The 14,361-nt window shown below is 42.1% G+C and overlaps 1 protein-coding gene across 4 annotated transcripts in view; it reads left to right on the forward strand.

The window, feature by feature from the left end:
• The window catches only part of THRA (thyroid hormone receptor alpha), a 139,970-nt gene extending 126,342 nt beyond the window's left edge, over nucleotides 1-13,628 (forward strand). For all 4 annotated transcript variants that reach the window (XM_007420682.4, XM_088143426.1, XM_025166795.2 and 1 more), the window contains one exon: nucleotides 1,793-13,628. In XM_007420682.4, the coding sequence (XP_007420744.1) occupies nucleotides 1,793-2,043 (251 nt within the window). In that variant the 3' untranslated portion in view covers nucleotides 2,044-13,628. The remainder of the gene's footprint in view (nucleotides 1-1,792) is intronic.
• The last annotated feature ends 733 nt before the right edge of the window (nucleotides 13,629-14,361 follow it).

Below are 14,361 nucleotides of genomic sequence, written 5' to 3' on the forward strand. Positions count from 1 at the left end.
ATGGCTTTGTAAGACTTCAAATTAAAGTTGTACCTTGGCAGAAGGTGGAAACTGAACCTTTGACTGTTTATGGGCCAGACTCTTAGCTACAGCTCTTCCCTTAGATCTGGGATGGGCAACATGCGACTCCCAATTTATCAAAATGCCTAAGTGAGACTATGACTATAAGCAGTTTTATATCTTTAGCTATTTTTTCTCACAGTCTCCCAAATCACCAGCTAAGCAGAGTATGTGTTGCATTTGTGGAATGCACAGGATACTGTACATAGCTAGTAAATGGAGGGAGGGTTAAGTAAAAGGATATTAAATAGTGAAGAGGATTCTTTTAATGGCTTCATCAGAGGGGAGTTCAGTCAGTCGGTTGAAGGATTAGTTAAATTGGCCTTTGACATGTGTTGAAAAATTGAATTCAAGTTGAATCTTGGAAAGTGGACTGCATCATTAAGTTCAGGTGAGAAGGTTGCACTGAGAAACTAGGAAGAAAGGAAATTTAGTCAGTTTGATTTGAGGGACATCTTGAAGATTGAATTGAGTGACTGAGAGTGAAAAGTCATTCTCAGTTATATTATGACTGACAATAAGCAATTCTATCAAATCCAGAGAGAGAGTGAAATTATCCCCAGAATTCATTCAGTCCTTACTGGAATTGATGGATCAATCTGCAGCATTGCTATCATTTATTAAAGAACACCAACACTCCTGGGTCCTTAAAGCTATGCAGGGCATAACACCTGGGACAGTGGAGATGGTGTTGAGAAGAAATGTGCTTTGTGTGCTGCATTAAACAACTCCAAATAAGTGGCAAATGGCTTGTGAAAAAAGCAATTGTGTTTTGCTTTAGATTTTGGACTCTAAGCTATACAGGTAATCCTCGCTTAGCGACTGCCCTGTTTAGCGACCATTCAAAGTTACCAGGTGCTGAAAATTGACAATCGGTCCTTGCACTTACGACCATCGCAGTGTCCCTGTGGTCACGTGATTGCGATTCAGGTACTTTGCAGCTGGCAGGCTTTATAACCATTGCAGCGTTGGTCACATGATCGCCATTTGTGCACTTCCCAGCTGGCTTCCAACAAGCACAGTCAATGGAGAAACCGGCAGAAAAATTGCACGTCGTGGTCATGTGATATCTCACTCAATGACTGTGTTGCTTAGCCACAGAGTCGCTGGTATCAATTGTGGTCATTAAGCAAGGACTACCTGTACTCTTTTTCTGAAGATCGTTATAAGATATTGGTAAGGCAGTGAGCAGTGAGCAAGCAGAAGGTCCACTTTTAAACTCTGGAGCCTCTTCATACTCATAGGAAAATCGTATGTCTAAAACACTAGAATAGGAATAGGGAACTTCCAGCCTTTGGGCCTAAACCAGCCTGTCAGGCCAGTTCATCTACCCCACAGGGCACAAGATCCTATCCTGTCCCACAAAGTCTTTGCCTCTTCCTTGGGCAGTGTAAGCCACATTTGTGGGTGCTCTTGATGGAGCTCCTACATGGGGAAGGGGGGAAACAGAAAAACCAAGGAGCTGAACTTGTCCTGCATTTTTCCCTTCAAAAAAGGCATGAGGCAGTTGAAAATGGTACCATGGCCATTTCAGGTGCTATGCTTTGTTCATTTGGAGGCAAAGCTCTGAGCATACAGTTAATTCTAACCCGAGCAATGAGGGTTTAACCGATTTAGTGAGTCAGAAAGGTTAACCTGGGATTAGGGCAATTTGGTTGGTTGCAGAGGGGCAAATTTACACAAGAAACTTCAGCCTGCCTGACATGTATCCTCTTTTCCATTTACCTTGCAGACCGCAGTGGGCTAATTTGCGTTGACAAGATTGAAAAATGCCAAGAGACCTATCTGCTGGCATTTGAACACTACATCAATTATCGCAAACACAACATTCCCCACTTCTGGCCCAAGCTCCTCATGAAGGTGACCGACCTACGCATGATTGGGGCTTGCCATGCCAGCCGCTTCCTGCACATGAAGGTGGAATGCCCCACAGAGCTCTTTCCCCCACTCTTCCTCGAGGTCTTTGAGGATCAGGAAGTTTAGGGTGTGGGGAGGGAGGGAGGGGGCAAACAGGGTGGCGTGGGCAAATTGGGGACATGGGGCAATTTGGGACTGGGGCGATGTCTGGACTTGGGCCACGAGGCCCTCACCTCATCACCTCGGACACAACAGATTTTCATTGTTTTGTTCTGTTTTGTTGTTTTCATTTTTCTTTTCATTTTCTTGTTTTGTTTTTCTAAATATTGCACGTCAGCATCAGTGAATCCCATGGATAGGGGAAGCAAGGGCATCATTGGTAGGGGTTGGGCCATGAAAAAAAAGTCGAAGCTATACAAAATCTGGGTTACGAGGTAGATTTGTGCAGTAGCCAACACATTCTTTGTCTAGGCAGATTTAAAAAAATAATAAGTGGACAATAGTTCCCACCTACCCCCTTGTTATATCCCCTGTTGTCCAAAGTCGTCTTTCCAGGGTGAAATGTCTGTCTTAAACTTTAACACAAACGAAGAGGAAAACAATCCACATGTTCTCCCCCCCCCCTCCAAAGTGCTTTGCCTTTCTCCCCTTCTTTAAAAAAAGTTTTCTGGCCCCCACAACACTGGAAACAATTGGCACCTCTTTGTTCCAGCCCTGATCAAACCTCTCTCGTTTAAACGGACTTGATTACCAATATATATAAGTATATATACATATATACATACATATATGTATATATTTCTTTTGCACATAACAGTCCCAGGAAACGTCAGAGTGTGTTTGGTTGTTTTATTCTTGTTTTCGATTTCTTTTAGAACTTTTAGCATTTAGTTATCCTCCCTGGGAGGCTAAAATTGAAAAATGCACTTTTTTTGTAAAAGAAAGAAAGAAAGAAATGGAACCGAGAGAGGAAAAGAGAAATCCTATTAAATTATTGGGGACAGGTGGGGGGAAGGAAGGTCACAGATGTTTTGGCAAAAAAACCATAAATACAAATTGAAGCTCAAGGTCCACATGTGAAGGACAGATGCACTTTGAACGAGACAAAAATCCTTCCTCTCCAATCCTCCCCTCATGGAGAAACAGGTGATTGAATAAGAAGTCTATTTTATATTGTTTTGAATCGCACTGCAGGGCTTGCCTCTTTAGAGGTGCCCGCCTTGTATTCCAGTGTTGAGAGGTGTATTCATCAGCCTTCCGCCCTGCCCCGATGCCCTCTTCCCTCCCCAAAGCTTCAGCCAATCTACCTCCATGTTCAGCAAGGCGGGTGGATTTAACACATTCCCACCCATACCTGCTGCCCCTTCCCAGCTGAAAGGCTGCATGCAATGTTCCCACTGGGCTTTTAAATGGCCCTTGCTAATTCTTTGCACACGCTTTCCCACGCCACGTGGCGGTACACTTCTTGCTGCACTAGTATTCTTGCTGCCCTGCTGCACCCTCCCTTCAATGCCCTTCTCTCTGGGGAAGTAATGAGGAGAAATCCTAACTCTTCAATGCTCCAAGAGAATCAAGTTAGGTTTCAATTCTTTCTTACTCATTTTTTTGGGAAATGGCACTTATCAGTACAGAAAACATGAAAACAGTAAATTCTTGGGGACATGGCAACACCCTTCACAACCAGAATTGTACAGGCTTTCTGTATTAAGAGGTTGTGGGCTCTGCATAATAACTTTTCTTTCTTCTACAGCATTCCATGTCCCCTGTACTTCTAAATTACTGGCCCTGTTGTAGTCCCAGATGTGTTTGTACACATGGGAAGAAAGGGCAGAGGTTTCTTTTGTATGGCAGAAGCCTGTTAGAAAGGTTATCCTGACCTGATTGAATCTAATTTTCCCTTTTGGAGGGGCGCTAGATCAAGGAAATAATATTCTAATGCACTTCCTTGCACAATAGGAGGGTCACTCTGCCCAACTTGAACTGCCATGGGCAGAACAACGCCCTAAGCCTCAGGTTGCATGAAGTGTGTCAGAGGTGATCCACTTGGGAACTTGGAGGCAGGCTACCCACATCTGTAAAACGGAATTGGCCAAGCTGGCAAGAGAAAAGTACCCTAGGTTTTCAAACTTGGGTCTTGTTCCATTTGATCTCAGATTTTTTTATTTAGTGTTGTGCTTATGTGGTTGTTTCTGGTTGTTGGAAAATAGAACCTCTGAAGTTCTGGCCAGCAATGAGCTTTATGGGAACATCATTTGGAGAAGGGGAATAGTAAGTGGTGATCAACCAGGCCTAGCAACCCCATTGCAGTAGCCGCCAGCCTGCCGCTACCCAGCTTTCTTGCTTCTTGGTTGACCCTTGGGAGGTGGAGCAGTTGGTACCTAGGGCCATATTTGGCATGGAACATCCAGTTATGGATCCCCACTCTAAAGATTTGCCCGGGGAGGAGGTATTTCTAAAGAAGAAGAAAAAGAAAAAACAACCACCAGCTTCCCGCTTTCTTCCTGTCTGTTTCACCTTTAATGCAAGCCAGACTGTGATCACCTTAATGCAAGTATTTTGGCACTTAACACTGTTAATAGATCAGACTTCTCTCTTTTCTCCTAACCTGCTTTATCTGTGATAGATCCATTTTTTGTCAACTTATTAGCCAGACCTTTTTTTTTTGCAACTGTAATGTAATGTTATTGGGGAGAGGGGTATATTTTTACCTCCCCCCCTTCCCTTGTTCTTTCTCTCTGTCACATGGTTTCCGTTGAAAAAAACCCTTTACCTCTTACCTCATTCAAGACGCCGTGGGAAATGTTACATGATGGGTTGGGTGCATGTTGGATGTACCATCTGAAGGTTCAGAGGCCGGCGCATGGAGAACACAGCTCCAATTTAAGCTAATATACAGAAATATATATATATATATATAAATATGTATAATTTTTTTTAATTAAGAAAAATCTTTGTACGGGTCTGTTCACAAAAAAGAAAAAAAGAAAAGAAAAATCACACAAACAAAATTGGGGTTGGAAAAAAGTAATGCTCTTTTGTTTGTTAGATTGATTTTTGCTTTGTTTTTATCATCTTTAAATGACATGGGGTTAAATGGGGATGTAATTGCTGGGCTTGAATTGAAGGGAGCCTGGAGTCCCAAATGCCAGCAGTCGTGTTGGATAATATTCAAGGCAACGCTTGTTCCTCTGTTCCATGCAGTCATCAAATGTGATGTTGAATACAGATCTGAACAGTCTCCTGTTTTTTAAAAAAAGCAAGTTTCTCACTTGTATGGCAGCAAAGGTAGGCTATAAAGCCTAATGAAATGTCAGAACAGAAGTTAAGTGGGATTTCCAGTGGTGTGGTGTACACAACTCTAGTGTAGAAACAGAACACATTATGCAAAATAAGCCCACATTTGCAGTTTTGCTTAATTATTCCATTTTTCTTAGCACAGCCTTCAGCTTTTCTTGATGTGGGAGTTAGATGTGTTTAAAGTGCAGAGGATGCACAGCCCAGCAGTATTCCGCCAGCTATTTCCCCGAGGAATACAACTGGGTCCATTGAAATAGTTTATCTTGGGAATATGCAGATGCAGAAGTTTTGCCTTGAAGGTGTGAGTTAATCTTGGGTTTCTTTGAGGGAGAACATTTTTTTGTCCAACGTAGAGGCTGGTGAGCCTTGCCTGAAATTATCCCCAAAGCCTCATATCCATGCAATAACAATTTGAAAAGCATCCAAAGATGAGGAACTTTATAGCCTGGTTGGCCAATTTCTTAGACTGGTGTGTTCTCATTGTACTTATGTCATAACATGCCATTTCCTATACACTTACATAACACGTGCACACAGCCTGTTAAAGGCTTAGGTTCCTTCATACTCAGTCTAGCTTTTCCAAAAAATAAAAAAGAAATGAAGTAGCCAGTTTACCCAGATCACCTTAACTCTGCCCCTTCTTGCTGCAACCCTCATTGTTCTGCCCCTCCCGACTTTCACCAATCACTTTTAAAACCTGTTTCAGTTCCATGAAACAGTCTTGCTATTCTTTGGCAAACAGTTCCCTTCTTACATTAAACTTCCCTGTGCAATAAAATGAGGTGAGTGTGTGTGTGTGTGTGTGTGAGAGAGAGAGAGAGAGAGAGAGGGGTTAATGTAAATTAGGCAAAGTCCTATACAGTACAGGTTCTCTGAGGAGGAAATCCTACTGAAATCACTGGATTTTCTTCAGAGTGGCCATGAAAATTCTTTTGCTAGGCCCTGATCCTATATCTTAAAGCTTTGAAGGAAAATACACTCTTGGGGCCTGAATCAAAGACTCATTCTATGGACATGAGTTTCTGCCTTATGGAAGCAGACCAGTGACCTGGGTAGTTCAGTATTCTCTACTTGGGCTGGCAGCAGTCCCCAAGGCTTCAGGCAATTTTCCCCAGCTCTGGAATGTAGGGTGGAGAGCAGTGGAGAGTATTCTGATTGTTTAGGTTCCTGGGGAATCCGAATCCTCATCAGAACAGAAGCTAGAGCCATATTTCTCATGAAAAGTTCATTTTCTGCTTTCTCATTCAGAGAGCGAAAGACATAGACCCTGATAATTGGAGATGCTAGGAACTAAATGTGGGACCTCTCTCATGTCATGCAAGTGCTCTGCCACTGAGGTTTATATAGCACTTCTCCACAAGAACACCTTTTGCTTAGTTCCAAGCTGGAGACTTTGACAGCTATAACTACTTTTGGTGGTGTAATTGGGTGATTTTAGACCATGGAAACAATTATCTTGAAGGGGCATTTGGTAAGGAATGTATTTCATTAAAACAGCAGGAATTGGCTTTGATCTGTAGGCACCTCTGTGCTGCCCTCCTTTTGCTGCATGAGCCCAGAGCTCTTTCCTATCCTGAGATCATCACTATTTAAGAGTTTTTTAAGCATGCCCAGTGTTAGTATAATCATCCAAAACATCATGCACAGTAATAAACCAGCTTCCCTCTTTTCTTGAAACTAGACCTTTTCATTCAATCATTACTTTTAGCCTACCGCATTATTCTTAGTTAAGATATGATGTGATTTTCCTTGATTTTAGCTTAGCATGTTGTATGAAACTTAACCACTATGGTTTTTAAACCATGGTTCATGGCCTAGCATGTTGTATGAATCCAGCCAGTTATGGTTTATTCAATAAACCATGGTTAAAACAAACCATGATTTAGCATGATGTGTGAACCCAGCCTTAATCTGCTGCTTTCCCACTATGCAAGACCCATTCTTAATCAGAGTTAAATCTGGATTCTTCCCTGTCATCACCATCAGGTTCCTGTAGCTTTTTACTCTGCTCTCTTTCCATGACTCTGTTCCACGGGTAATGTTCCAGGGGTCATACAGGAAAACAGTTCTTCTGCAGAAGTGAGTAGTTAGGAACCAGCTGTGTGGCCAGGAAAGAGTTACAGCAAAATGAGCCACTTCAGTGAGCTGAATCTCTATTTATAAACTGGAGCATTAGTATCCATTTGTCACTCCCACCCCCTTGTAACTCCTGCATTGTCCTTCGACTTTATGCAGACATATGAAGCGGTCATGTACTGATCCAGACTATTAAAACAGCAATATGCTCTGCCAGGATTTCAGGCAGAAGTCTTTTTCTACCTAACAGTTTTCCAATTCAACCTGTATTTTACAAGTCCATTTGTTATTACTGCAATAGTATTTCAGCACCCCACCCACCCAGTGTCCATGGCTAGGCTGGCATACAGCTATTGTAAAGAAAGAAAAGAACCACTTCATAAATGTCTATGCATTTCAGAGATTTGGCTTGAAATCAGATCTCTCAGATGTGTATTCTCTAACTGGAATGTTGAATAAACTTCAGAAAGGGAAAAGCCATTCAGAATTATCCACGTAATCAGGAGTTGAACTCTCAGCTCAAGGTACTCTTTATCTTTTTATACTCTATTTATTCATTCCAAACTGAAGAGATTTTAATGCATCCCAGATACTACGGAATGTGGCATAAGCCATTTACTGACCAACTAGTAACTTATTCATATTTCATTCGGGGAAAGAGACAGCTTTCACTAATGTATCTGCACCACACAAAGCTGGTTAGTATTCCCAACCCATTCTTACCCATTTCAGAAGTTGAGATGCTTTGCTAGGGAAACATGGGGGACATTGACCAGGTATGTTATTTCTAAGCCTCAAGCATGTTTATTAGCTGATGGCTTCTATACTGATGGTTTTCTATTATGAATGAGCTGCTATTGAGTTGAATTTGAATACAATCTCATGCATAACGTTTTTACTGAGTCAGTTGACATGTTCAGTAATTCTTAGGATGACTCCATGTGCGAAACTGTCCTTGGATCGGAGATGAATGCAGTAGCTGCAAGAGTTGCGTGTGGCTTGAGGGAGATTTGGGGTCTTAAAATGTACACACACATGCACCACACACAGTCAGTTCAGATGAAAAAGGAGTTTGAAACAAAATAAATCCAGCTAGATCAGAAATGAATGCATGTATAAAAGATAGAGTTGTATTATTGGATTGATCAGCTAAAAAATCAAAAAGCCAGCATAAGGGTGGGCCCAAGAAATCAGGTGGCCGTTTGAAATCCTCTTTTTAAAAGGTGTACTCCTTTTTGTTCACTTAAGATGGGATGCTTGTCCTAAGGTGGCACCTACTACAAACATGGCCAATATACAATATATTTCTGCATCTTCCTTCAGAAATGGTGCATTTGGGGCCATTGTGCTTCTTACACAGAGGGTCTGCCTGTGTAGAGCAGCATTTTGGAAATTTCTAGAGCTTTCCAGAGTGCTCTGCCCACTGTATTTAGGCCAAGAAATCCTGCACAACTAGGCAGGAAGAATGCCTTTTTCTGAGGAATTTTTCAGTTGCTGCTTTTTTCAGCAATCAACCCTCAGCCATTTTGCTGCCAATTTTTAAATGTTCTCCAAAGAAAATCAGATTGAAATTATTAATTGGCTGAAACATCTGGGTTGATTCTAAAGCTGCTGTGCTCAGCTTCCGTTTCTTTAATTGAGTTGAAGCCAAAAGTATTGTAGAGAAGAACCCAAATAATGATGCTTTTTCAGGTCACCTTTTAACTCTGATAAACCCGTCTGTCTTCAGCCTTAATTTCCTAGCATCTGGAGAGGAGTGTGCTCCAGTTGTCTATACTTGCATTGCATCGAAATGAGGGGCTGTTTGCTTTAAACACACAGATGCAGAAAAGCAAGATTCCTGAAGCCAAGGGTTCTGCAGAATCATTTACAGTGTTTGGAGGGTCCCGTCTTTTATTTCTTCTTATTTTCAGTTAGAGCGAGAATAAGCAATACATAAAAAATAAAAAGTTGATACTGAAGTAAAATAATGATTTTTAAGAGCTGCTTCCCCAGCCCGCCTGCCAAAAAATGTTCCAGTGTATTTGGCGTTGTTGCCTCAAGTCAGCCTCCTCTATTCTCTTTTCCTTCCCCCCCCTTCTCTCCCCATAGATCAAGGATTCCCAGCTGGACAGTCTCATACTGAAAGACAAGCATTATCCTCTAGCGCTAGTCCTTGCCTTACTACTCTCACGCCACCAGCCAGCCTTTCAAGTTCTTAACCCACCTTCTGCCACATAATTGTTTAAAAAAAAACACAAAAACTGGAGATTAATGCCATTTATTTTGGTAAGAGAGAAATGAACCATAGGTAGTCCTCATTTAGTGACCACAATTGGAACCGGCAACTCGGTCATTAAGTGAAGCAGTTGGTAAGTGCAACCGTGATTGTGCTTACCAACTTACTTCAGCTTTCCTTTGCTTTATAGAGTTGTGAAGGTCATAAATGCAGGCATTGGTCGCAAAGTTACTTTTTCATCACCATTATAACTGAATGGTCACTAAACGAGGCAGTCGCTAAACAAGGACTACCTGTATACTTCTGCTGTCTGTAGAAGTGCCATCTGAGGGTCTGCAGAAAGCCTGGATCTCTTTGCTGTCCTACCACTTATAATCCTCCCTGTGAGGCTGAAAAGGTTTGCTTGGGTAACTAATTTGCATTCTACAACTTACCCCTTAACCCTCCCAGAAGCCCAAAAAACAGATCTCAAACAATCATCCTTTCAATATCTTGTTCCCAAACCCCGGCTTCATTTAGAAATAAAACCCTTCCTCCCTTTTCTTAGTTTTTGAGGGGTTTGACTTGAGTTTAAGGAGTGTGGGTGCAGCATCCTCTTTGGCAGCCCAGAGCCCCAACGGATTTTTATTTTTTTTATTTGGGCAGCACAAGAAAAATGAATGCCATCCATACCCATGTTGTTCTGAACTTTTTGTAGATGGAGCGAAGGCGCAGGCCATGAAACAGTTTAGGCAAGAGACCCTGCCGAGGCCAGAGCTAGTCGCACGTATTCTTTATCTCAGAGGATACATTATTCTGACTCTTGGTGGCATTCATACATAGCCGTCCTCCTGGTATATGAGAAAGATACACTCTGGTTTATGGTGAGCCCAGATGTGTCCGTAACGACTTATCAGCATTGACTAGTGTCTGAATGTGTACGTTTTACATATAATAATGAAAGTGTGGAACTTGTGAGTCTGCCGTGTAAATCACCTCAGGTATATGGGTGTCAAATCTTGTGATTTTGAATTACGAGACTCTTTCCATATGTATTTTAACATTCTAAGAGGTACAAACATACCTAGTACAAATTTGCCTCTTTATTGGAAAGAGGGTCCCTATCCATACACACATGCCAGTGTCCCTGTGCTTCCAGCGTGCCTGTTTTGTATTCCCTGTTTATAGACAGGGTTGTCCTCTCCCATAATAAGAATATCATATGCCTGCTGTGCCCGGCTGAATATCCCTGAAAGTTAGAGGTGCTGAGCCATTGTCTGTTCTGTGGGTTCGAAGCTGCTCTGCCGAGTATTTGTGGCAGAGTTGAGGTATATCTATGTGTAGGTATATGTGTTTCTGTGTGTTTGCAGAAATTTTCCTTCTCCCCACCATAACCTCACCCCGCTTTCCTCATTCTTGTTTGTTCTGTCCTTTGTCCTCACTTCACTGATGCCTCGTGTTCCCCATCTTGTCAGGGGAGCTGAAGCACCATTCAGGCCTCAGCGCTGCCCCATCTCGACCCCAATTGTCTACACTCATCTTTCTAGAAGCCTTAATAATACTCTGTAAGTTGCCAGCAAGGACACACTTTCACACATCAAGCAGTGTACAGTCTGTTCTGCATTTGTAACTCTGTAAATATTTTATATATAACCTGAATTAGAAACTAGTTCTGCCTTGGGAAGGTGTGACTGGAACATCTTATGTTTGAAGTCTACAAACCATGTGAAGATGCCCCTGATTATCAGGAAGGGAGGGGGCAGGATATTAATTCCTCATTGCCTTATACCAAATAGTACAGCCTCTGTAAAATAGTGTTTTGGTACTTTCCTTCACTAATTTCCGACACATACTGAACTGCGAGATGTAAGATGGGCTTTATAGTCCTGAGAAAATGGTCACAAATGGTATGACCTTGGATGAAGGAGCTTGAACATATGTGTGTGTATATATGTATGTGTAGTAGAACTGAAAAGGAGCAACTTCTACACACCACCTGAAATGAGCGGGGCTGCTCCTTCATTTCAGTGGGCTTGTGCAGAACTTCCTGCTTGACTTCATCTATAGCATATGTATGTATAAATATAGTTCTTTCAACTGTGCACAGATATCCTATGCATACAAAATGTAAACCCCATCTGCACTTTGCACAAGTTTGTTTCACATTCATGCACAGCCACAGCCTCCTGCCAGTCTCTCAAATGGTAGGCAGGGTAGAGGGAGAGAGAAATGTCCGCCATTCATTTTATAGTTTATTTGACTTGGCTAATTATACACTACTTTAGTTAATGGGGTTCATTGTCCCTGTGAGGCTCTGAAAGGAGAGATGGTCCTGCCCAATTAGAAACATTTGTGTGATTTCAGCCGACCACCCAGTGCTGTCACTGTAGAATTATCCCTGGGCCCTTCAGTGTTCTTGCCTAGCAGGCTGAAGTCATCTGGCTAAGCTCTGTATTCCCTTAAATGATTTGAGAATCTGGGTTCTTAGTTTCTTTTCTTAAGATGGAAAGCCAACTGGAGGTATTTAAAATTAAGGATTTTCCACCTTTTGAGACCATGAGACTTTGGATGATGATCTGGTTGACACTCCTGTGATAGTTGCTTGTTAGGTAGCAATGAAGGTTAGTGTGTGAATGAACTAGCACAGATTATCACTTCAGCTAGAATTTACAACACTAGATTAATTCAGACTTTCTCTGTAGTTTCAATTCACACCTTTGGAGTATGATCAAGTAATAGCACGAGTTTGTAAAACAGCCAGCTTCATTTGGTTGTATCTTACAAAGAAGAGGCAAGAGCACTACCCCCCTTTCACGGGGATTACTTAGCTGGTAAGACCGTGACATTATAGCCAAAGTAAACCTTTCCAGCCTGGCCAACACCTCTGCATCAGCTATGAAGAATGAATGCATTTCACACCCCCTTACGCTTTTAAAATGGTAAACATCTTTTTAGGATCAATCCGTGTATATCACCCACAACCCTTTCTTCCCTCCATCACCAGCACACACTCAACACCACCTCTGAAGGGGATCTGAAATAGTTTTGGCATATAGACTTTGAAAGCAAAAAGGTAGAATCTTTACTTTTTTTTCCTTTGTACCAGAGATTTATATATGCAAGACACTCTTTTCGCAGGAAAGCTGCTAATGGAGAAAGGAAGCCTCTGACCTTACTCCTGTGTGCCCATTTTCCTGTAGAGGGCACTGTGCCCCATCTTATGACAACAGGGGCAGGAGGATACATAGGCTGCTGTCTAGGTTGTAACTTAAAGCGATGTGAAGATCTCAGGATGTGAATCCCTCCAATGATGCTTCGCCACCTCAGGTGTCACTCTCCCCATCATGCCATGCTCTCGTTTTGCCCAAAGTTCAGTGCAAGGAAAACAGTATCTCCCCCACCTCTTTTGTATGCCATGCCATCTCTGTGGGGGTGGAAACTACCCTTCCTGGAGAAGCAAAATCCTTTGCAACCTGTAGTAGGAGTTGCTTCTTGGGGGCACGGTACTCCAAAGTCCCTTCCTCCATCCCTGTGGGGCATTTAATGACTGAGATCATTTGTGGGTAGGAAGCAGATTTTTTCACATTATAGGACTATTCATATCTTTGGGGGGGAGAGAGATTATTCCCACACCTCTTCTCAGTATTTCTTTGCCAAGTACATACCTCATATAGTTCCTGTAAATGGTATCCCACAGATCTCTTCTTCACCACCACCCCAGCCGGTCGGTCTTTCTGAAAGGGTTTTGATTTTGGATCCAGATCATCAAAGATTATGGGAGAATAGAAAGGAGTTTCCAATAAGGGGGCAACTTTATACTTTATACTTAAACCCCAATATACTATGCATTGTGGTTTTCCCCTCGCAGTCCAGAGCAGGGAAAGAAACTGTGAGCAGGGAGTTAGTGAATGTACATTTGGGAGATGGGGTTTTCAGTATGTTTCTGAAGGGGGGGTTGGGTTGGGGGGGTTCAGAGGGAAGGAAAAACCAGGTGGGGAAATTATTCCCTCTGCCTCACCCTTTTCCCCTCTCTCCCTTCCTGTCTCTTTTTTTCTGTTTCTTTTTCTTCCTTTTCCTCCTTTTCCTTTTTTTTTTTTTTCATATGGGAAGCAGGAAGCTGCTGATGTAAAAAATACGACAATCACAATTTGTCTGTGACGTGCGATTTTGAAAAAAAAAATAACCCTGAAAAGTCTGGGGCGGGGAAAAAAATAACCCTTTTTGTGTTTTTGGTCAGGATTTTAAAGAAAGATATTTTTATGGTAATTGTTGCTGGTCTATTTTACTATATATTTATGTAATAAATATATGATTAAAAAACAAACAAACCTACCCTTAAACAAAGACAAAAAAACCTCACAGCCCCAACTGGCTTTGGTGTCTCATTTCTGGTGAATGGTGGCTAGTATAACATCCTTTCTTTAACTGCCAAAACCAAGTGAGGGGTTGGGCTGAAATCTGTTCTACAGGTAGTGTGAACCTTGTTCTCTTCTACCATTTTACTCATCAAGCCTCCCTTAATGTGTAAAACCTCAGTTGCACCACACGCAAAAGGTTTGCCAAGCATTCAGGCCATGGGGGAAGAGGCCGGCTGCAGGAAAGGAACACCTCAGTTGCCTCCTTTTATTTAAAATTAGTCTGGGGATGGGTGATTATTTTTCCTTTTTTTTTTTTGCTAGACAAAAAGTATTTTAAAGAAGGGGATCTGGTTGTTTCCCTTGCAACTCAACTAACATGGGATATGATTTCAAAGCTGGTTTGCCTGGAAGTGGCATCTATTGCAAAGGGAATACAGGTCTCCCACACCAGAAGGGAAAACGTTTTCTAAACCTCTTTTATCTTAAACCTCAAAGGAATCCATAAGGCAGGTGAGC

Source organism: Python bivittatus, unplaced genomic scaffold (genome assembly GCF_059951505.1).
Source record: "Python bivittatus isolate LINGU-HERP-01145 unplaced genomic scaffold, Pbiv_v1 ctg000410_np1212, whole genome shotgun sequence".
Lineage (NCBI taxonomy): Eukaryota > Metazoa > Chordata > Lepidosauria > Squamata > Pythonidae > Python > Python bivittatus.